General features: G+C 35.4%; 1 protein-coding gene across 3 annotated transcripts in view; it reads left to right on the top strand.

The window, feature by feature from the left end:
• Positions 1–22,341, top strand: part of LOC108723421 (protein FAM151B) — a 29,767-nt gene extending 7,426 nt beyond the window's left edge. The window contains exons 1-5 of one of the 3 annotated variants that reach the window (XM_018449183.1): positions 1,942–2,213; positions 17,335–17,472; positions 19,671–19,903; positions 19,992–20,131; positions 20,968–22,341. In XM_018449183.1, coding sequence (XP_018304685.1) covers positions 2,168–2,213; positions 17,335–17,472; positions 19,671–19,903; positions 19,992–20,131; positions 20,968–21,358 — 948 coding nt within the window. In that variant the 5' untranslated portion in view covers positions 1,942–2,167 and the 3' untranslated portion in view covers positions 21,359–22,341. Of the gene's footprint in view, positions 1–1,941; positions 2,214–14,352; positions 14,496–17,334; positions 17,473–19,670; positions 19,904–19,991; positions 20,132–20,967 lie in introns of those variants that run through there. The other 2 variants (XM_018449186.1, XM_018449185.1) reach the window with 2 other exon arrangements.
• Positions 22,342–22,842: the final 501 nt, after the last annotated feature.

Raw genomic sequence — 22,842 nt, 5'->3', positions numbered from 1 at the left:
TATATATATAGGATGAGGCAATAACTTTGTATATATATATATATATACACTCTTCTTTTGTTCTACGTTTGTATATTTAATGAAAGAAGTTACGTGGCGTAAAAGAAAACCGAGACAGTGTACGTGTCTCCAGATATAACAGAGATCCGAAAATTTCGGTGAATTTTTGAAGTTTTACCAGATCAATGCTGAAAACGCCCTTATTCCCTTCGGTTGTGAACCCTCGGCAGATGTTTCACCCCACCATGTAGCGCAGAGAGCCAAGTACGACCCCCGTTGCATTTATGAATCGTTCAAGGATTCTGTACCCGAACACATGTTAGGCGTAGCCACAGCGAGCTATACGGCGTAAAACAACATACGTGATAACAACGCGAACGTTTCATTGTACTTATGACGCACAAAATGTTGATCCTGTCCCTTCAGAAACCCCATCAAAACCGTTTTAATCGATTAAGTCGCGCAAGGGTGACGCCTTTAATGCGTCGGTTAATTGAATGTGCTGTTAATAAAACGTCATACTTATCGATTGATTAAAGCTTTTATTGTTTCATCGATTTCTCGTATTTTCAAAGTTCCCACACAAATTTCATTTACGAAGCTTAACGCCTAAGGATATTGTCTGTCGCAGCAGCCTTATAACAGCAACAATTGGACAACATGATTATTTAAATTATTTAATATATCGCAAATGAAATAGATATATATACCATTGACTTTTAATTACGCCATGTTATGACATCTTAAAAAGTAGGTATTTCAGGATATGCGCTTTATACATTATATATAACAAAAGATTTCAACCCCGTACAGGTGATTTTTCAAATACACGACGTCTGGGAGTGTTGCTTCAGCATTATAACAACAATAATAAGGATAATGTGATTATTTAAATTATTTAATAATCGTAAATGAAATATATACATCGCATACACGGTTTATTTTAATTAAATTGCGCTATGTTGCACATTAAAAGGTATTTCAGGATGCTTTGTGCGTTATATACAACAGGAAAGACTATATAAATTTGCAATCGTACAGGTGATTTTTAAATTTTTACTTTCTTTTCTATTACAGAATACGATACAAGCATGCATATTTATGTTACGTTAGTCGCATGATTTTCTATTCCATTTATGTGGAATAGGATAAAGCCGTTACATTCAACATATAGTTCAACGACGTAAGAGATCCTCAGGTAAGATACTGGGCACCGTTCAGAAATTTTGAAATGTCTCGAATATGGCGGATCAAACGGACAAATTCTTAAGGTAGAATAAGATAGATATCCACGCATCTTATTCTAACTCACGCACCTATCTCATTCTATCATTTTAAACACCGCCCTGAATATGGCGGACTAAACGGACCAATCAAAAATTGTCTAAACGGTGTTCAACCGCTGTCGAGGATCTTCAGTTCAACGGACATTGAAAGGGTGTCCGCAAAAAAAAAACCGGATCCTGTTTTTCTTCTGTTACATACAGAGAGCGTTTTCAACCCTCGGACGCAGATATTCCGTTCACAGCCTCTGTGTGACAAGCGGTCTAGCTATCTACAGGCTCGATATTTCCGCAATAGCACGTTTCCCCCTTTCAATCGTGCAAGTACGACGTCGGCGACGATCTATCGTGTACGTCCCACGCGGAAATCCCGCGCGACACCAAGGCTGCGATAAGACCCGCCGTAACGAGAACGGATCTTTCGTAACCCTTGCATCTCGAATCGAATATCCATGCGTCACCCTTCCGCCCGCGTTCTGCCCTCTTTCCCCTGTCGCCGATCCGCGTCGTTCCCCGTCCGCGTTTTGCGATTCGCGCTTCGAGACAAGGCTCCCCCCCTCCCCGCCCCCCCCCGTCCCGGAGATGTGGCGGCAAAAGCACGTGTGTACCGGCGCGGCGTTGCGGCGCCGCGAAATATGACCGACGGTACGTGCCATTACGTGCGCCTGAATTTCGACGATCGGTCGACCGCTCTGCTTCGCTCCTGTGGAGACAGTCAAGTCAGTCGTTTCGAGGCTGCCGAGTTGACCGGATCGAGAGCCGTGGAAAGCCGCGTCGTTCCGGGCTGTGTGTCTCTTTCTCCCTCTGGAACCATCACTTCTCTATCACGCCTGCCCGTTCCTTCCTTTGTTAGCCACCCCATCGAAATTTCGAGGGCGAGAACCATGGCGAGTACCACGATCCTGACAATTGTACTGCTGGCAGTGATCCGTAAGTTGAATATAACGCAGCCGTTTTATAATATATTTAGAACAGAACTGGATTATCATTCGAACGAGATATTTTTCCGTGAATCTTTAAATAAATGTAATACTGACCAATAAAAAAAGACTGAAAGACAGTAATTAATTATTTATTTTAAGTATTAAAAGCATTATTGTTCAGTACTCCAAATAATTAATTAATTACTGTCTTTCGGTAATAAATCAATATTAAATTTCTGTAAGGGAAGGGGGTAAATGTTATGGTTCATCGTGCTCCAAAAATAAATGACGGATTTTTATTGTGGGACAAAGGTCGTTTTTTCTTGGAGTCAGTTATTAACGAATAATTTAAATTCATATTATTTTATCCGTTAAAAAAATATTGAAAGATATTTGCGATAATATTAAAGTCAGAGATTCGTTTATTATTCTGAATAGAAACACTGTTTTATACGTTATTCCGATAATAAGAAATATTATTGAGATGAATGTTAGTTCGTAGAATATTAGAGACTCGGTCTCAAGCGACATTATACGTGGCACAAACCTAGTTTGTTGACAGTTCGCTTATGTTAGAACATAACAGTCGTTACGTTCAGGCACGAGAACATAAATCACCGTGCGAGAATGGTCTTGGTCGTTGGCAAGCAGTTCGAAACATAGCTCCGCAAAACCGAACGTTGTGTATCGATCCTATTTTAAAGCCGCATCCTGTACGACGGTTACGAGTCTGACACTTAGCAGATCGTGAAATCGAGATCTGGAGTATCTTTCTCGACCGCGGTATCGTAAAACGTGGCCTCGCCTCGTGCATCGAAAAACCAAACGCTCCTCTAATAGACGTATCGATTTTCTTTTTTTGTCGCGCTGCTTCTCCTCGCCTGTCCATCAGAAGAAAGAGCTTCTCGGAGTGTTAAGTCGTGTGAGTAAGGTAAAGTTTACGTTCGAGGGAAGTTGGGTGGAGTTTTCAAAGCCGAGACTTAGTGACGTAGTCCTGCGTTCGGAATTCTTTATTCCAGTGATGCGCAACCTTTCTTCGAGTCATTTTCAAAGGGCCATTTTTTAAGAGTCATTTCCAGAAATAAATAAAATCTTGTAGGTCGCATAATGTTCATTTTGTTTTGCAAAAAATAGAAAATATGATTTTATATTTTCGATTATGAGGCTGGTGGGCCGTAAAAAATTCACAGGCAGGTCGCAGATTGCGCATCACTGCTATGTTCAATTTTACAAGTGGAAATCAAATAAAGTTCGAAAAATTCTCCCGCGACGAAACAATGAAATTAACGTGGATCGTTGTAGACCTGGACGAGCGAATCGGATCATGACTTTACACTGAAAAAAATTTCTGGTTGAAAATGGACGAATCAGAATTTTCTGATTAAATTTATTAGAATTCTAGTTGAGATAACAGGAATTCTGGTTGATACAATATTTCTGGTAAAATCTACTAGAATTCTCATTTTTACCAGAATAATTATATCAATCAGAATTCTAATTATCTCAACTAGAATTCTAATAGATTTAACCAGAAAATTCTGATTCGTCCATTTTCCACCAGAATTACTATTTAATCCAACCAGACCATTTTTCTCAGTGTACGATCGAAGCTTTTTATAGATCACGTCGATTCAAATGTCCTGGCATGTTCGACGTCGTGACGAGCAAATGAATAATTTCGATAGCAAGACATTGCTTCACGCACAACAGAAAGTTTTGCAGTTTTGATTAGTTTGCAATATACAATGTTTCAATTAGAAACGAGCAGGACGAGAGTTTACGGAATACGATAACGAGGTCTGAGATAAAGGAATGGTCGCGGCAACTTCCGTTAAATTGTAATCAATTACAAGGGTCAAATTGAAACTAATAAACAACATTTTTTTTATAAATTGAAATTTTATGTTATTGGAAAGCCAAGTAAACCATTTTAATCCACATTTTGATGTAATTAATTTAATATTCTAATTCCAATTTCTTTATATATATGTTTTTCCCATTCTGGGAATTTGAATATTCCGTTGTAGAAAATTCCCTTTCGTCCTAACCGCTCGAAGACAGTGATGCACTGCTTTGTGGACACGTCGTTAGCCTTTACCAAGAGGAAGATAATCGGAGGATGCCGAAGCAGGACTGTAGGAGGGGTAAGGAAGAATTTCCTACCCCATTTTCTCAGTTTTGTGTGAGGTCAATGAACGAAGTTGGGGCCGAGTATTAGTGCTGCAGGATGATCTTCCTTCAAGAGAAGGTTGGCCAATATTACGAAATGATGGAGGCAATCTATAAAATAGTGCGCCACTGTCTTCAGACAATAAAATGGAGTTCCACCAATGGAACAATGCAACGAAGCAAAGGAAAATTTAAACTTTCAGAATAGTGAGAAAAATATGTACAAGAAAAAGGATTAAGTAAAAAAGTAGATTGTAGATTAAAATGACGTTAGTATTTTAATTTAAAAAATCCTAATTTCTGACAAATTGTTGCTCATTACTTTCGATATATTGAAAATAAATATATAAATATATATTCTAAATTTTAGTAGATCACTTATTTGAGTATTAACTAAATATTTACTAAATATAATGATGTATTCATTTGGTACAAGAACCATTAATTTCATTTAACAATAATTTTTTATTGATTAAATATTGATTTACTGTAAGTAAATGTTTAATTGGCACTCTATTCAAATAAATATTTATTAAAATTTAGTATATTTCTTCTCAGTGTATGATCGTAAATTTTCTTTCACACTCACAGGTCTCTCTCTGCTACTACATCACAACAGGATTTCCTGAGAGATGAATTTAATCTTTGTCATGTTAACTCCTCCAAACTGAGAGAATAGTTTATAGGATTTAAAGGAAATAGAACGATGGCATATAATATATTCTCTTCATCTCGATCCGTCCCTCAATCGATCGCTAATAATAATAATCTCACGTTGACGCACGTCGGTCGACGTATATACCCGCATGCTCGATCAGCCTTTGGCGTCTTACATTAAATTAGTCCTTAATTTTAGCCGTCGCTCAATTGCGCAAGGGGAGCACAATTAATCCCGGGTTAATAACACACATATAGAGGCAATATTTACCGTGAACGACCGACGTGCGTCGCGCGTCGCTTTCTTCCGTCTGTTCCTTCCTGCTTCTGTCTCTGTATACGTAAGTAGGTCACAAGATCTATTACATATTTTTTTTCAATTTCTTCGTTTTGTCTCCGAGAAAATACTTGTCTCTCATTTCTGATATGCAAACAGTGTAAATCGACTGATCCGTCAACGAAACAATTACGTGATCGTTTGCTATTCAAGTGAGAACAAATATTTTTCAAATACATTTTCTCGTTGTGTCAATACCTGTCGCTAGAAGGGAGGGCAATTGGTACTCTCAAAGCATACGATACGATGGCTATGCTAACACGGCTGTTGCTTATAAAGCGTCCGCAAAAATAGATTAACGCCGTGACCATGGCGATGGTGGCATGTAACTTACATACCGTGCAAAAATAGTACGAAAATAAACTGTTTTTAGCACACCTTTGCTTGTCCTGTACGTCCGCGGTTTATGTGGTAAGAGTACAGGAAGATACAAAAATAACAAGGCTGATGTAATTTCTTCTAGTCGGAATTTCGATCGCAAAATTTCAAAACAATACAATAATGAAAAACGTAAGTTGCTGTATAAAGATAGGATGTTTTTCTTTAAGACTGAAGAATATGTATACTTTTTTCGAGGACACTACCGATAAAGATAAAAACAGCCGCGTGACACACGCAAATAATTAGCGTATTATAGTTATCATTTACTGACTAGTTTTGACCTGGTTAGTTTCTAGCTAGCTGTTAGCCGGTTCTTCCTAACCAATATTTTTTGACCACTTGCTGTAGTTATAGTAAATTCAAAATGGTAAAAAGTTTCTGGAGTGAGTTTCATCTAGATATTTTTTTACTTGAGTATACTGTTAAATATCAAAGGAGCCAATGGTAGTCTGAGTTAAATAACAGTTTGTTAATTTTGAACTTATGCGTGTCAAAATGTAAATCAATTCATTTCTGTGTTTTAAAGTAAACAACATCCACATTAACATATGCAATTAGGAAATAATAAATGAAATTTAAATTAAATTTAATATATTTTTTTTAATTAAATAGTTTAATCCTATTATTTTAGTCCATTAAATTAATGATATGTAGATTAGGAGCAATAGTAACTTATAGAAATAATTAAAAATAACTCAAATTATTGGATATAACTTGACATTATGAATTTAATAGTGTAAAAAAGATTAAAACTTTCATGATGTGTTTCTCGATGTAAAAATGAATGATGTAAGCAGAATGAGTAGCTAGGCGGCAATTATAATAGTTTAGCTGTTTATTAATGATCTTGCATATATTTGTGAAATTTACAACTCAAGACAATTGTACATGATTCCGCGATATCAAAACGTCAAAAAATGCTCGTGCAGAAATCTCGTTATGGTCTGTTATTATAGTAAATGTTTCAATATTATAAATAATTTACAAACAATATTGATTTATTACATGTCGCAAGCTATCACGACTATACTTGCGCAAGTATAAACATCAACGTAGAAATGATAGCATTAAATGTTCGCATATTACATTTCGCTGTAACAGCAAAACACATTTACTAACAGTGATGAGAAGCAAAATTGCTTTGGTCATCGATTATACAAACTGAATGGAGGAAGTACAATGACTCGTCGTAAATAATTATATCAAGACGTTAAACGATGAAAAAGAACACAATAAACCTCGGCATTGGATCGCGATGTTATTTTTGCAACACGCAGCGTGTTGCAAAGCAATTTCGCGACGCGGTGTTTAAACGCTTGAATTCTTTGCGAACTAATTATCAAAGATTATCCGAAACAAAGCAGAATCTCTACCACGTGACTACACGTTACAATTTTTTAATAAATATATAAATTAATAACAGGCGATTGAGAGCAAAAAATTACGACGCAGTTACAACTTGATCTTTATTTATTTGTAATTTATTCATTGATTCTTGTTTTTTATCATTTCGATAAAGGAAATATGTTTTATATGCAAAGCTATCTGTAGACATGAAGATAAAATTTCGTTCTTATCTGAAGCAAAAGAACTGGTTGTGAGTCACCGGTCGCGATGTCGTCATTTAACAATTTTACCTACATGGAACTCGCTCGAAATAATAATTCCAGTCTACATGAAATGGAAAAATAAATGCTCTGATAATAACATGTTTATCCATGATAAGCGGAGCAGAGCACTCATCGTTTGGTTGTATGCTGCAGCTGTACTGCAAGTGATACACTTGCACTTCTCCCTGTATCTGGCGAGCGTGTCCGAGCCGACGTGAATTCGACTGAGATATAGATTGGAAATTTTCTCCGACTTCATAAATGCGGTCGTTGACTTTAGCAACAAGAGTGCAACAACGCTAGCGAATCGATTATGTGAATCTATGCTCAAGCGTGAACGATCGAAATCAGGACAAAATCGTCGTTGCGTGAGAACCGGTATGGGCCTATTAATCCGTTGAACAAAAAAATTCTTTAGAGAGAAATATAAAAATATTTTAAATGCTCCTTTTATGCAAGCAAATTCAAACACTGCAGTATGTTATAAAACGATGAAATGAAAATATTCATTCATATAATCGTGCTTTTTTTTCTGTTTTTTGTATACAAGGTAAAAATGAATTAATGTCAAATATCATAATTTGACACTAATTGTGATTCCATACTGCCTCAATTTCTAGTCGCAACCGAAAAAGAATCACCCCTGAATTTATTATTACGCGTGTATAACGTTTGAATTTGTCAGGTAACCATATCTTACATAATTAATCGGTTTGTTCGACAAAGTGAGATTTAATATCAAACACAGTATTAATATCCTACACGTGTCCGAGGTCAAGTTCCAAAATTTTATCAAACTTTTACGCTCGAAATCAACAACAAAAGTTGTTTTTGTTTAATCTTAGTCGATCTTTATAAATACTTCTTATTTTAATATTGTATTATATTAACATTACAATATGATACAAGCATATGAATACAGGACATAGCACGTACTCCGAAAATCAATCGATGTATCTGCAAGTTAAATTAGTATATTCGCCGTGTTACTCCACAACAGTATTGAATACATTTTGCCGCGTAAATTCGCAAAATGAACGAGCGGTCCATTGCATTGAAGTTCATTCTAGCATGCGAATGGTTAACATCTGCTGATGCCAAAGTGCTTCTGACTCTACCAGAATCGTACGCGAGAGAATTCGGTAAATATTGGAATAATTAAATTACGTTCATTTTTATTATTGTAATATACATTAACTTTCATCTCGATTTAACTCATCTTTATCTTTTTCTTATTCTTAGAACTAGAAAAAGATAAACAGTAAAACCGAGATAAAGTCTACATTAATAACAATAGATAATTAGAGAAGGACGCGCAATATATCACACTTTACCTAAAAATATACGCTTGCCAATTTAAGTTTAAACAGCTGGAAGTGTGACAAGTGGCTAATCAAGCCACTATTCATCGAATAGTACGCGTTATTTGTGAATCATCAACTCAATATTATATTTGTGTAGTCTTATGACACACATAAATCATTCTTCAATGCGCACACGGAAAAAAAAGATTGACTGCTGCAGCAAATTAGATGGTAAAATATGGCATAGCATTTTTAATTGGCTGCAGCAACTAATTTTTGATTGCGTTAGCCTATCCGCAATGTCAGTATAGGATTTCGATAGGCTAACACAACCAAAAATTGGCTGCTGCAACCAATTAAAAATGCTATGCCATATTTAACCATCTAATTTGCTGCAGCAGCCAATCTTTTTTTTCAGTGCAGCTTGTGTGTCATGGAATTACACTTGAAAAAAGTCTTGCAATTAGAATTCTTACAGATTTAACCAGACAGATACAAATCAGATATAGTTAAACCTATCAAACATCCAGTCGAGCTAATCATACATTCAATTATAAAACCAGAATTCTGATTCTTATTTGTACGTCTTGTTGATACTAGAACTATATGACTTTTTTCTATTTTTCTTACAAAGATTAGAAATACTGGATACATCAAAAAAGTTTTTTTTTAATTCTCGTGAAAGTTTCAGATAATTTGCGATCTAATCCGTGATTCCCCATAAAGATCTAAACTAGCTGACGCGAAATTCCGTTACGCAAATCCGAGATATCAAACTTTGTTCGAAGTTCCAAATTGCTGTTCTCAACCGGACGATTCTCACCTTAATCGAGACTTAAGTTCCGCGGTAAAACACGGCCATAAGTCACGCTTTGTCAGTCGGCTAACTATAATTGTAAGGCGAAACCCGCTCTCGGGATCCGCCTCGCCGGCGAAACAATTCGAGCCATCGAAAGCGTGTTCTAAATGGAAGAGAGATCGGCAGTAGTCGCGGTTATTTGCAAACTCTACGGGGTGTAGTGACGCGTGAAAGATGCTTTTATCAGCCTACGCGGGGCATCGTATTCTTTTATATCGCAAAGGCGGCCATATCGACGGTACTTGTTCGCGGGGCTGGAAACCCGACTCGATATCCCCGTTGCATCCTCGTCATATCCTTATGATTACGTCGCATCGATGTACAAGCTAAGAAAATATATACCACGATAAAGCGCCGCTCGAAACGTTGCGCAGCTGAAGGACAGCCGATAAACCGTTCATGACATTTGACATCCTCCGATGAGGCGAACACGATAAGACTGGACGTTTGGTTTAGAAATATCGAAAGTCGCTTAAACAAAATTTTACACGGAATAGGAAGGCAAAATTTTATGCTCATTTCATTTCCTACACTCTAAAAAAATATCAATGTGGATTTAACATCCATCCGGTGTCTGTATAATTCTCACTGTGATGGTGTTACCTAATATTAACATCAACATGGTGTAGATTTCAAATTTCTGGTGTTTATATTAACACCATCATGGTGTGAATTTAAAACCCATGGAATTAACACCGATACAATGAGAATTATATAGACACCGCTATTTTTTTAGAATGTGTACACTGAAAAAAAAGATTGGCTGTTGCAGCAAATTAGGTGGTAAAATATGGCATAGCATTTTTAATTGGCTGCAGCAGCCAATTTTTGGTTGCGTTAGCCTATCAGCAATATCAGTATAGGATTTCGATAGGCTAACACAACCAAAAATTGACTGATGCAACCAATTAAAAATGTTATGCCATATTTTACCACCTAATTTGCTGCAGCAGCCAATCTTTTTTTCAGTGTAGTTTTCCATGTTCTTAGGAGAATACACTTATATCACGTTAGGTATATATTAACAAAGATTTTCTCGATTGATTTCCTTGTTGCAATATCGTTTTTTCTTTTCTTTCTAATTTTTCTACGCATAAATATATATCCTCATCACATAAATAAATACGAAGATCATACTGAAAATAACAAGCAATCATTTTTTATAAATTAGGATTCTTTGCTGTTAAAAAAGTATGTCGTCTTAATCTACAGATTTTTTATTAATTTTTTACATAATTCTCACTTCTATGTGCACTTTTCTCCACCATTTTGCAAGCTTGACTATTGCCTTGCGATAAAACTCCATTGCAGTTGCCTGAAGTCAATGATACTGCTACACAAAGCATGTTCTCGCCAATGTTCTCCTAAAGGGAAGATCACCCTACAGCACAATGCTCGACCTTCCTGCGGCCATTTCATCTCGGAAAAATCGAGAAACCGCGGTAGACAATTCTTCTTTTCCCCTTACAATCCTGATCTGGCATTCTCCGATTACTATCATTTTGGTGAAAAACTAGATGCAAGGCCAACGTTACAAGATGACAACCCACTGTCTTCGAATAAGTGGAACGGAGATCTACTGCAAGGAAATATTCAAACATCCAGAATGGTGAAGAAATGTACAAAGAAATGAAGATTATGTAGAAAAGTAAACAAAAGACTGAAGATTAAAATAATGCAGTTTTCATTAACAAAAAATTCTGATTTATAAAAAATGGTTGCTTATTACCTACTTTCTGTACTACCCTCGATTATTCCTCGCCTTAAGGAATTTAGTTTCAAAATTAAAATCAATCAATTAGAATTTATATTTTCAATTTAAACTGATTCGTTTTATTTCACGAACACGTTTTTTTGTAAAAAGCTTTATTGTAGCGCCACGTTACATTACAAACGTGGAAAATGTTGCGATTGTTTTATTGCAATTTGTATATTATGTATCACGGCATTATTTAAAAAGTTGTACATTTCCGGATCAATAAAAATATTTCGAGTGTACACTTGTTGTGACGTAAATACTCTGATACATAAAGTTGCATCAATTTGGGTGTATTCAAGGTGTATGTATCGTATATCATGATTGGTTATTTGAGAAAAGCAGTTTGATCTGACAGCTTGATAGTTTTATGTCCGACATGTGTCGATAAAGCTAAAAGACAAGTAACAGATTATGCAATTCATAAAAAATTATAACCATAGATTCAAGATTTAATTTAATGTTAATTTTGAATTTAATGTCCTCTCTTATTTATATCTTACGCAAATCGCATAAATTATGAAATTATAGTATGATGAATAAGAATCCAGTATGAATGATCGAGAAAAATGTGTAATCGAATATGTGAAAAGTTGAATGTAAAGAGAATGTGAGAAAGTAAAAAGTGTGTATTTTGTAAAACTGAAAATGCCTGACAAAGACAGTTTCAGTAAATTAATTAATAAACAAGTACAGAGCACAAAATCCTATAAGAGGTAATCCTATAAGAGGATTTATTCTATGGCATTTTGCAAGAATTTAATATACCATAAAATTGTAAATTCTTAAAAATCAATAAAGAGACAGGAGAATAATAATTAAAAATTTGAAAATCCATTAGAGTAAACTCGAATAAGATGGCCATACGAGGAAAATAGAATGACAGAGAAAGAAGATAGGCTTTTAGAATGACTACAAAAATGCTCTATTTAGCAATTATTGAAAAACTTGCAATCTATGGCCACACATCTTTTCCGTATGGTCATAATACCCCAGTTTACCTTACATCGAGATATTTATAATGATATCGAAATATAATATTTATAATATCTGATATATGTGTTTATATCGCATTGTGTTTTGAAACAAATGTTTATTTTTATACTATATCGTACTAGAATATTCCTTTTAATATGGAGAAACCTTCGCACGTGAAGATAAAGTTCCCGGAAAACGTAGTGCAGTGACGTATCCTATTATTACAAAACATTGCACCTTGAACGAACAAACAACCAGTTGTCCGACTGAATAATTTACTTCGAAAAACAGTCTGGTTGCATTAATTGAAATTCTAGTGGAAAATAGACAAATACGAATTTTCTGGTTAAATCTATTATAATTCTAGTTGCAATAACCAGACTTCTGATTGATATGATTAGAATTTTCTAATTCGTTTCACTTTCAATAAGAAATGTATGTCAGTGTGAGCTCGGTCGAGGTCAGTTCAATTGCCTCGATTCCATAGCGTTCGGCCGCGTGAGTGAACCTCGACCGCTCGTAACAAAAACGAAGGTTCGCTTGAGATTTTCCCCCATAGTCAGACCGGTTTGAACACAGTATGGTCTCTATGTGAGATCGCCGGGCCGGAAACGTTCGTTCCAAAGACATTGTAGCGGCGATATGTATGTGTGCGATATGTATAGAGGAGAAGGTGGTATTATGGCACCCCAGTTACATTTTACAATAATTCGTTAATAATCAATATTTAAGTTTAAAACTTGATAATTAAATTCATTAAAATGTTGTTGAATCGATTCTGTACTCAAAGTTACGAAATATTTATTACTTAGGATACTATTAATAAAAATGTTGCGACATTGCATAATAACTCTAAGAAAAAAATGGGTGATAATGTGGCCTTCCACAAAAATAGTCTTAAAATATTAGTTTTGTTTAGAAAACAGCATTTGGTTACAAAATTAACAAAAAAGTAAAACATTTTAAAATGTATGCAAATGAATTGTATATACATTCACATAACTTCTGCATATAAACTGCTCAGTATTAAAAATCTCAGCACTAAAAATAGTATACTTAATATAAACAATAGATTAACAGCAAAGTTACAATTGATTATCAAATAATTATTTTGATATGAAAACCTCAAAAAAGAGATCGTGAGTAATCAATATCCATAGAAGGCTACATTAGCAAAATGCCATTGTTTAAATTTGCATAACTCAAAATATATATAGTCAAATAAAATGTTAAATAGCAACACAAATTTATTAACACACTCAAAAATACATAGGATAAGTGGTCCAACAATGAGCCATGTAAATTTCAGAGGCTTATATCTCTCTCAATTATTGAGTTGAAGATCTGAATTTTGGCATACAGTTTACGAATTTAGTTGGCTGCGTACTGTAAATAATAACTCTTAAGTTATTTTTTAAGTTTGGCCACAATTTCGATTATTTCAAAAAACGAGAAGTGGTTCATTGTGTATAAGAGGTGTGTACACAATAAACCATGCTATTTTTAACAATGAACCGCATGTTTTATACTGCGAATTGTTGGGATTATTTTAGTTTTGCTATATTTTAACATATTTATTTAGAAAATAGAAAATTATAAGATGATAAGGATTCTCAAGAAGGCTGACCACCGCGTTTTTCTGCCAGATTCTTTCGTTTTGAGTGAAAATGCGTCGAATGAGTACATTTTTATTAAGATTTTAGATGGGGAAAAGGGCCGTATTCTAATTAATTACCACAATGAATTATTATTTTGAAGGTTATCTGTAAAAAGGTTATGTGCCATGGTTCATTATTCATTACATCAAAATGATTCATTGTAGACCACCTAACCTTTTCCACAATAATCTCCAAAATAATGCGGTAAAATAATACAACAGAAAAAAGTTGCTTACAGAATAATAAAGCCAAATGTGCACACAAAGCTATTGCACAATGAAAAAAATGATAGGTATAACAATAAAAACATAAAAAATGCGTAAAACTTACGGAAAAAATTTATTTTGCAACCCAAAATTCTTAAAATGTGATATTACATGGCCGCCTTTGGCGCAATTTGTCAGCCGACTGAGGAGCCGAGGGGGAGTTCAAATGCAAGTCATTGCATGATAACAGCGCAATCTGGTAACGTCGCATTTACGAAATATCGCAATGGTTCATAGTGTACTATTGGTTCACTGTCGGACCACCTACTCTATATTCGTGTGATAATATGCTCAAGTTTAAGAAAAATGAGGAAGTAAGTGTAACTAAATGCTAAAGTGTACTTCAGAAACGTTTCAAAATACTTGGAAGTAAAAATGCATTATAAGTGCTGGTTATTGAGTATTGGTAATATTAGCGTCATGGTGTAACGGCGAGTTACTGAACTAATAATTCCATAAGTAATCATTAGGATTCGCTATATAATAGCGGAAATATTAAGGGAGGCCACAATATATACATAATACCATCTTCTCCTCTATATGCTGCTGGAATGTATAATAGATGAGAGTTCAAATTTTTGGTAAGGATAAAGTTTACGGGTACTGTAAACAGTAATATTTTTCTTGAACGATTCGGATATCTAAAAAAGATAATATTCGAAAAGTTGCTCTAAATGAAGCACCATAGGTGACGAGGATCAAAATGAGTCATTGCGTGAGCAATACAAGTACTATTTACTGAGTCATTCCCTTAGTATCGTATGTCTAAAACACATAGAGGTATTAACTCTTCGTAGAAATGTCATTACATTAACCCGGGAGTGGCCGCAAAGCTAACTTTATTACGGTGTCATTGCTCAAATGCAATTCACTGTACAACAGTTCTTCCATAAGTAAATTAGGCTCGTTATTGTTATGTAACGCATTCTCTCTATAACTCTTCTCTCTATAATTCTATAACTGTTTTCAAAATTCTTTTTGTTCGTCGCAGTGTAGATTTCATTGAAAGATTAAAAATTTTTATAGATACATAGATAGATAGATAGATAAATCAAGCCTATCCAATTTAACTGCGGAGCCAAAACGCAAAGCTATCAACAAAAATCAATGTGAGTAAGATTTCGGGGACTGTAAAGTGTCTAAGCGACGCTTATCAACATTTTAGAGTCCCCGAAATCTTATTCACATTTATCATTTTTGCATTGATGGCTTTGCGTTTTGGCTTCGCAGCTAAAGTTGCACAGGTTTGAGATAAATACAGATAGATTAGAAAAAGAGAAAGAAAGAGAGGGGATATTCGTAGTACATGAGTATTAACGTAATTAAATAGCGATGATTATTAGCTATAAAACAAAATACAACGGAAATGTACGAACAAAATGTTGCTATTAATATTTAAAAAAAGATCGGTTCAGAGCATGTCTCTATTGCTCAACATGAGTCTAGGTTTATCTCGTGATCGTTGGACCAGAAACGAATCGATCAGAATCATTGGCGCGGCTGCATGATTATTGATTTTTCGTGAGACCTTTTTTTTTTAGAGAAGTCTGTAGAAAATTCCGAGCAACTTAACGAACCTAGTAATATAATCACACCAACCTGCGGGCTATGTAGGAAAAAGCTAAAAAAGGGATCGTCGCGAAGTTTTTATGCTCCAGTTGCAAGCTAGTAGTAGACAAGGAACAAGCACTACCTTCCAATTGTAAGCTGATTAGCCGCTGGAACTTTCTTACTACAGTCAATATCAGTACTAGACTTTAAATGACGCTCTGGCATTGTCAAGTATAATATGTCTGCAAAACTTTTGTTGTTGTAATTCTCTTTCTTGACAATAACAGAAAGAAATTTTTAATTTATACTTGTAAAAGGTATTTATTGCGAAATTTTTCTTATTTTTCTGTGAGAATTTTCGTAAAATTAAAAAAATAATAACATAATCCATTTTCAAACGGACCTCTCCCCACAATGATGCAAGTCGACGATTGTTGATTGTTTATAAAAAATGATGTTGTCAAAAGGACTCTGCAAGAAGACCAATCGCCCTCGGAATCTGCTCGGAGGGATCACTCGGCGTGCGCAAAGTTTGCTCGCCACATGGCCCCTGAGATATACCGGAAATGATCTAATCCACAGGGGAAAAAGAACCGTGGAATTTTCCACAAATGCGCAACGACATAAAATGCAACTCAATTCCATTATTAATTCATTCTAACTAATATGGTCGCGGCTTTGTACATAACCTGCTTCTATTCATATCCAAACTATCAAGCAAATTAAAGCAGAGAACAAAAAAAAAACGAAAGAAATAAGCGTCGTCAGAAGAAACAATAGATCTGTTAGCGTTGCTTGAAATCCCTCAAAATTTTTGCACTTAATATAAAGTAAATATACAGGATGTCGGTAAAGACGTGTAACAACGTTCAGGGTAGATTCCTGAGACGAAAATCCTAACACGAAAATGTCGAAATTACAATAGTTTTTTTAATTATAAACATTTAAAGTTAGCGCATCGTATTGTCTAAAGTTCGCATGTTTAGATGTGATTAGTATTTTGTACCATACCTGAACGCGCGAACTTTAAGCGGTATGATTCGCTAACTTTAAATATTTATAATTAAAAGACTATTATAACTTCGACATTCTGATATATTAGAATTTTCGTCCCAAAATCTTAGGAATCTACTCTTAAGCATTGTTACGGTTTTTATCGGACACCCTGTATATTCGGGCGTTGAAGAGAGAAAAAGTGAAAATGCTAGGGGCAAAAAGTGCAAGCAACGCAAACAGACCTAATATATCTCTCAGCTGCTCTCAGCGAGATGATCTCCTGGATTCGTTCTCACTGATCACGACGATTTCACAAAATACTGTTGGCTCGATGACGGTTGGGAGCCTCTCGGAACGAACGTGACAAATGAACGTGATTATCGATCGAACAGTATAATAGGAGGAGCAGATGGAGGTTCTCGGTCGCCGTGCCGCGCGAGGAATTCTCGAGTTCTCGCTCAATTATGGAGTGAACCATGAGTCGAATATTGAGATCATAGGTCGAGGTGGTTTCAAGAATATCGATAGAGAAGGTCAAGACCGTCTATCGCGCGAATGTGAAACGCGACTCTGATAATAATAGTCAAAGGGTTTCTTATGTTTCAGAGACTGCCATGTGCAAAAACTGCTCGAATTCATGCTATCCAAGTGAATTCTTTCCGAATATCCAAGGCAATCTCACGAAAATCATCTGGGCGCACGGTGTTAACAGCTTGATGGAATTGGACAAAGCACTCGCGTCAGGTAGGTCACTCGACACTGCAACCCACGAAGCGCGACCTGGGTTTCCCTTCGTCCTTCGTTTACTGCATCTCGAGAAATGGAGAGACAAACGACGCTACTCTGGTTACTATCGCGTGTTCAAATATCACGGCTTTACCGAAAACATCGATATCGTCTTGAAGATGTTCTACGCGCGTGACTTCACTAAAACATTCTTTGAATCATAGATAAAAGAGAGTAAAAAAGTACAATTTAGGACAGAATACTATTAATAGGCATTATTATACGTAATTAAAGTACTAGCTTTAAATTAAGCTAACTTCAAATTAAACTACATATACCTTTCTCTTAAAGATATTCGGCGTGACTTTAAAGTAAAACGTTCCTTAAAATTTAGATAAAAAAGGATTTAAAAATTTTGATTCGAGACAGAATACTAATAGACATTATTATCATTAAAGTACTAATTTTAAATCAAGCTAGCTTCTTATCAAATTTCAATTGAATATTTAAATACGGTTCGTTGCATGTCGAGAGTGAACATGTATTGTTAATAGTTGAGCGGACCTACCCGCGGGTGATATACGTTATTTTTTGTCGCTTTTTATTCAATTTTCCGCTCTGTCGACGAAATCTGTAACTTGGGAGATTTCGAATAAAGCAACGTTGCAATCTCATATTAAATGCAAAACGATGTACATATAGGTCGACATTTGAAAGATAATTTCGTGGACATTATTTCAACGAAGTTTGCTTTCAAGACGTAACCACTCAAGAGTTAATATTAACAACGTTATTTACATTAATAAAATTGCAAAAGATAAAGTTGTACAATGATAAAGTTGTGCAACTTTTTAAATGATCACCAACAAACAGTGATATAGTTTAACGGTATCTGACAGAAAAATAATAATAAACTGCGAAGTTACAGTAATATGAAGCAATTTAGATATCTATCTAAAACGAAACTATTTGCAAATGACTCGGGTAAATACCTAATATTGAGATATACAGTCGAAACGTAACTTCGGGGAAAACGTTCGCATTTCGAAAGAACACTAATTTACCGTGAGTTTGCAACTTCCATCGACCGTCAACGTATTATTAGTTAATGAACTACGTGGCATTTTGCACGACTCTAGCCTTCAATGCCGACGCTTGCGTTTGTCACTTTCATGGATATTCCCATATATGAATATCGTCCAATTGTGTGCGCCTTTGTATACACAACCCGCATCCGATGGCGCGTATTTTTATATTGGCGCGCTTTAAATAATAGCGGGATGTCCTTGAAAAGTGTGCATCCAGAAATATCGACAGCGAAGGAAAGAGCTTCACGATGATGTCTACATCCCTCGAGATTTCTTTCAGGCGCTTTCGCGAAGCGCGATTCCGTGTATAAGTCATATCGAGATTAATCTCGCGTTTTTCGACAGCCGTCTTTCCCTCTGACACGCGCACATTTCGTATCACGATTCAGGATGGATGCAGTATATATCAACTACTTTATAATCGGAAATTTCTTTCAACTTCGCACTTGAGAAAAAAAGATCCGAACTCTCGAATTTAAATTTTCTTCCTCTATGTACGACTGGATCTTTCATAGGCAAGTCATTTGTATACAGTCACGTTCGACGCGGAGTTTTCGAAAAGCACATCCGTGCCTCTGTGCTGAATCTCAATGAGACGTCAAAGTAGCCAATGGTCGAAAACGGAAGTTCGACCTTCATTGTTCAATTTAGTGACTAAGTGCGTCGCTCAATGATGAAAACCGTATTAAAAATTCATCACGTTGATTGTACATCCATTGCACGTTTCTAATAAATCTTCCACTGTCTTTTTACTATGTCAGAAGAATGTTCATCCCTCGTTCGAAATCCTTTGCAAACCTCCCTCAAAGCGCGACGGTTGCAAAAAAGGGATACCTGCAAAGGGACGTCGCACGTCCCTTCGTGCTATAAGTCCTGACCTAACGTGAGTCTATCGCCACGCTTTCGATCTTGGAAAAGCTAAAATTTTCGGTCGTTCGAGCGTTAATACTGGCGGATATATGGATCCGACAGTCTCCCAGCCTCTTTAGGCGTGATCGATATTCGCCACACGTGTATGCACATAGCTGGAACCCGCCCAATCGGTCGTCTCAACCACGGCTGCTACCTCACACTCTCACGCGCATACAAACACACGTACTCACAGACAACCGACTTTCCTTTTTAAAGTGGATGTCATGATGCTGGAGGGCGACATCGTGATGGGGAGACATACCGTCAGCAATACCACCACCGATAATATCCCGATAATGGCGCATCCACCAGCTACGGAGAGTGATCTATCGCTCGAGGAGTTCCTCAATATCATTCTCAATAACGGTACCAAAGGCATCAAGCTGGACTTCAAGTCTAATGAAGCTTTCAATAACAGCAAGCCTATCCTTAGAAAGTTCCAACCATCCGTGCGTATACATAAATGCATCGCTTAATTATTTAGTATGTAGGTAATTACAACGTGATAAATAAATAAAAATATATTTATTTGTTCAGGTGATGTGTCCAATTTTCCTCAATGCGGACATTCTTCGTGGACCAATCAATGCTACTGCCCCTGTGATTAATGCAACGTTCGTGAATGAAGCTAGTAAAGTCATGCCGGACTCTATTCTCTCTATTGGTTGGACAACCAGGTAAACAACTATCAACATGCACTATCAACGTGAACAGAGTAGCAGTTTCTAATATGTAACCTTGTAATTAATCAGCTGTATAAGCAAAGAAATATATGTGACCCTCATCGCACAAGATCTCTTATAAAAAAGGGGTTATAAATATAAAATCCCTGAGAGAGGAGATAATTCAACTTAGAGCGCTCTAATGAAATACGTATTGAATGCACGTCAATACTAGAGATGTATATTATAACGAGAATGCTTCAGCTCGGTTCTATGTGAATGTAATGTTAACTTTAATCTTTGTTCAATTTATTCATCACTTTTTTGTAATTTTAGAAAAAGATAAATAGAACTGGGCCTAAAGCTTAATTGGCTGAATAATAAAGAAAAAATTTTTAGATTTAACAGCTAAAAAAATAATTTATACTATTTGCACCTACAAGGTTTTAGTGAAATGTGATGCTTTTACAAACAAATAATGTGCACAAATATTTAGCGCATTTGCTCACTGAGAAAAAAATTGTTCGTTTAAGTGAATTAGTTTAATTCGTATCTTTATCTTTCTTTTGATGAAGAATGTACGTATTTAAATCAAACATATTATATTTGACTTATACATGCATTATTCAAGGAAATAAATAAAGATAACTAAATTAATTTAATCAAATAAACAATTAATTTAATTAAATAAACAATTTTTTATCTCAATACGAAAGAATTTCTTTTTGTTAGATCCATTATACGTTAATTCATTCATTACATATAATATTGTATAATAAAGCAATCAAAAACTAATTTTAATCTAATCGCATGATGTGTGAGAGAAATTCAACAATTCGTCAATATTTTAGGTACGGAAAGGAACACAACATCACCGAGGGTCGATATAACATGAAGCAGCTCAAGAAAATGATCGAGATTGTAACAGAGAATCATATCAAACTGCCGATAACTTATCCAGTACGAGCTGGTCTCGCAACGAACGATATCGATGGTATGAAGGCGTTGTTGAAGAATACAACCGACGCGACCCTAACAATCTGGTCGTTAGAGGACGATTATGTCGATGTCGCGAAGCTTTCGAAACTGATCAAAGAAGTGGGATTCGATAAAGTCTACGTCGATGTGCCGAAAGACTTGAGAAACCAACTCAATCTCTCGAGCGCGTCCACGATGACATCCGCAGTGATGATAAATTTGATCGCGTCGTTGGCGTTTTTGGTCCTGCCGAGGATGCTATAAGAAGATGTAGATAGTAGATATTTGCGACGAGATTCGAGAAAAGGAGGGCTTCGTACCCTTCATTTCGGGGGTCTCTCGATGGAGAAACGAAAGTACGAGCGAACGACGAAATCCGATTATGATCGCACGTCGTGAATATCATTCATATATCATTCATGATCGCCATCGCGACCGTTTAATCGGATCTTCCAATTCGACTACATTTCTTATGACGTATCTCTCACGACGTCGAAGTTGTTGTCGCAGCGAACAATTTCCATAGCGAGATATTTTCCAAGCGAGACTCCCTCTATCCAAGAAAAAAAAACCGTAAAATTGCCGATACAATTTGTACTTAAATGAATCATTCAAATGACACGCAAAATAATCCGATTGTATAAAACACACTTTCTTTTTTAATATATCTGACACAATAATAAAAAAAGATTCATAAAAAAAGAATACCTGCATATGCATAAGTAAACACGTTTCAATTATATCGAGAGTAACTTTAATACCGTTATATCGATAAACAGTAACGCTTTACCTATTGTTAATTAATGTCTAAAAAGTTTCTTAATATTACAGTATACGTATGTTAATAAATCAATCATAAACGTAGCAACTACACATCATACATTCGAAATACTTATTGCATAAAAGACAACAGTTACATATGAAGGACGTGCGTCTAATAAATTGTCCTCAAATTTTTTATTGAAGTACAAACAGCGATATAAAAAGAGTGCGCTTTATTTAATGTAATTTCAAATACCAAACACATTATACGTGCGCGCGCGCGCTCGTGTATTAATATTCCTTCATAATGTTCACCACCCTGTACCTGCGTTAACATATCTCCGATTTAGATGCAGCAAAAATTATATTAGTCTCTATATAAGCTACATATTAAATCCAAAAGATTTAAAAAATTGAAATATGCGGTGCGAGAACGTACTGCGTTTGATAATGAGTCAATAAAACATGTAAAATTATCTAGGAAACTGGACTAAATTTATTTATCCTGAATGTCGAATTAGTATAAAGCTTAATCTGGAAAAAAAACAAATCTTTAAAAAAAAAAACAAATATCTACAGAGGCTCAGCGAATTAAAAATTTTTTAATCATGTAATAATGGACAATATCTTAAATATGTAATAATTATTAAAAAGGGCTTTTTATTTATCAGAAAGGGTAAATGAATCAACACAAGTTAGCGCTAAATAGCAATACATTTTTCTTATATAAAATTGAAATTAGATGACATTCAAATATTTTGATCTGTGAGATTGAAACGTTTGAATATTGTTTAATTTTAATTTTATATAAAAAAAATATATTGTTTATTAGTAGTAACGTTTTGTTTGGCTCATTTGTCCTTCTCAACAAATAAAAATCAGGTTAAATAAAACCAGCTTAAAGTGAACCTAGAAAAATTACACTGTTAAATCTATAGTGTCAAATTTAACCTAACGTGAGTCGCCACTGCTTCTACTAAACATAT

Source organism: Mycetomoellerius zeteki, unplaced genomic scaffold (assembly GCF_001594055.1).
Source record: "Mycetomoellerius zeteki isolate Tzet28-1 unplaced genomic scaffold, Tzet1.0 scaffold232, whole genome shotgun sequence".
NCBI classification, from domain to species: Eukaryota; Metazoa; Arthropoda; class Insecta; order Hymenoptera; family Formicidae; genus Mycetomoellerius; species Mycetomoellerius zeteki.
The sequence above is the reverse complement of the archived record's forward strand: the minus strand, read 5'-3'. Positions and strand labels throughout refer to the sequence as shown.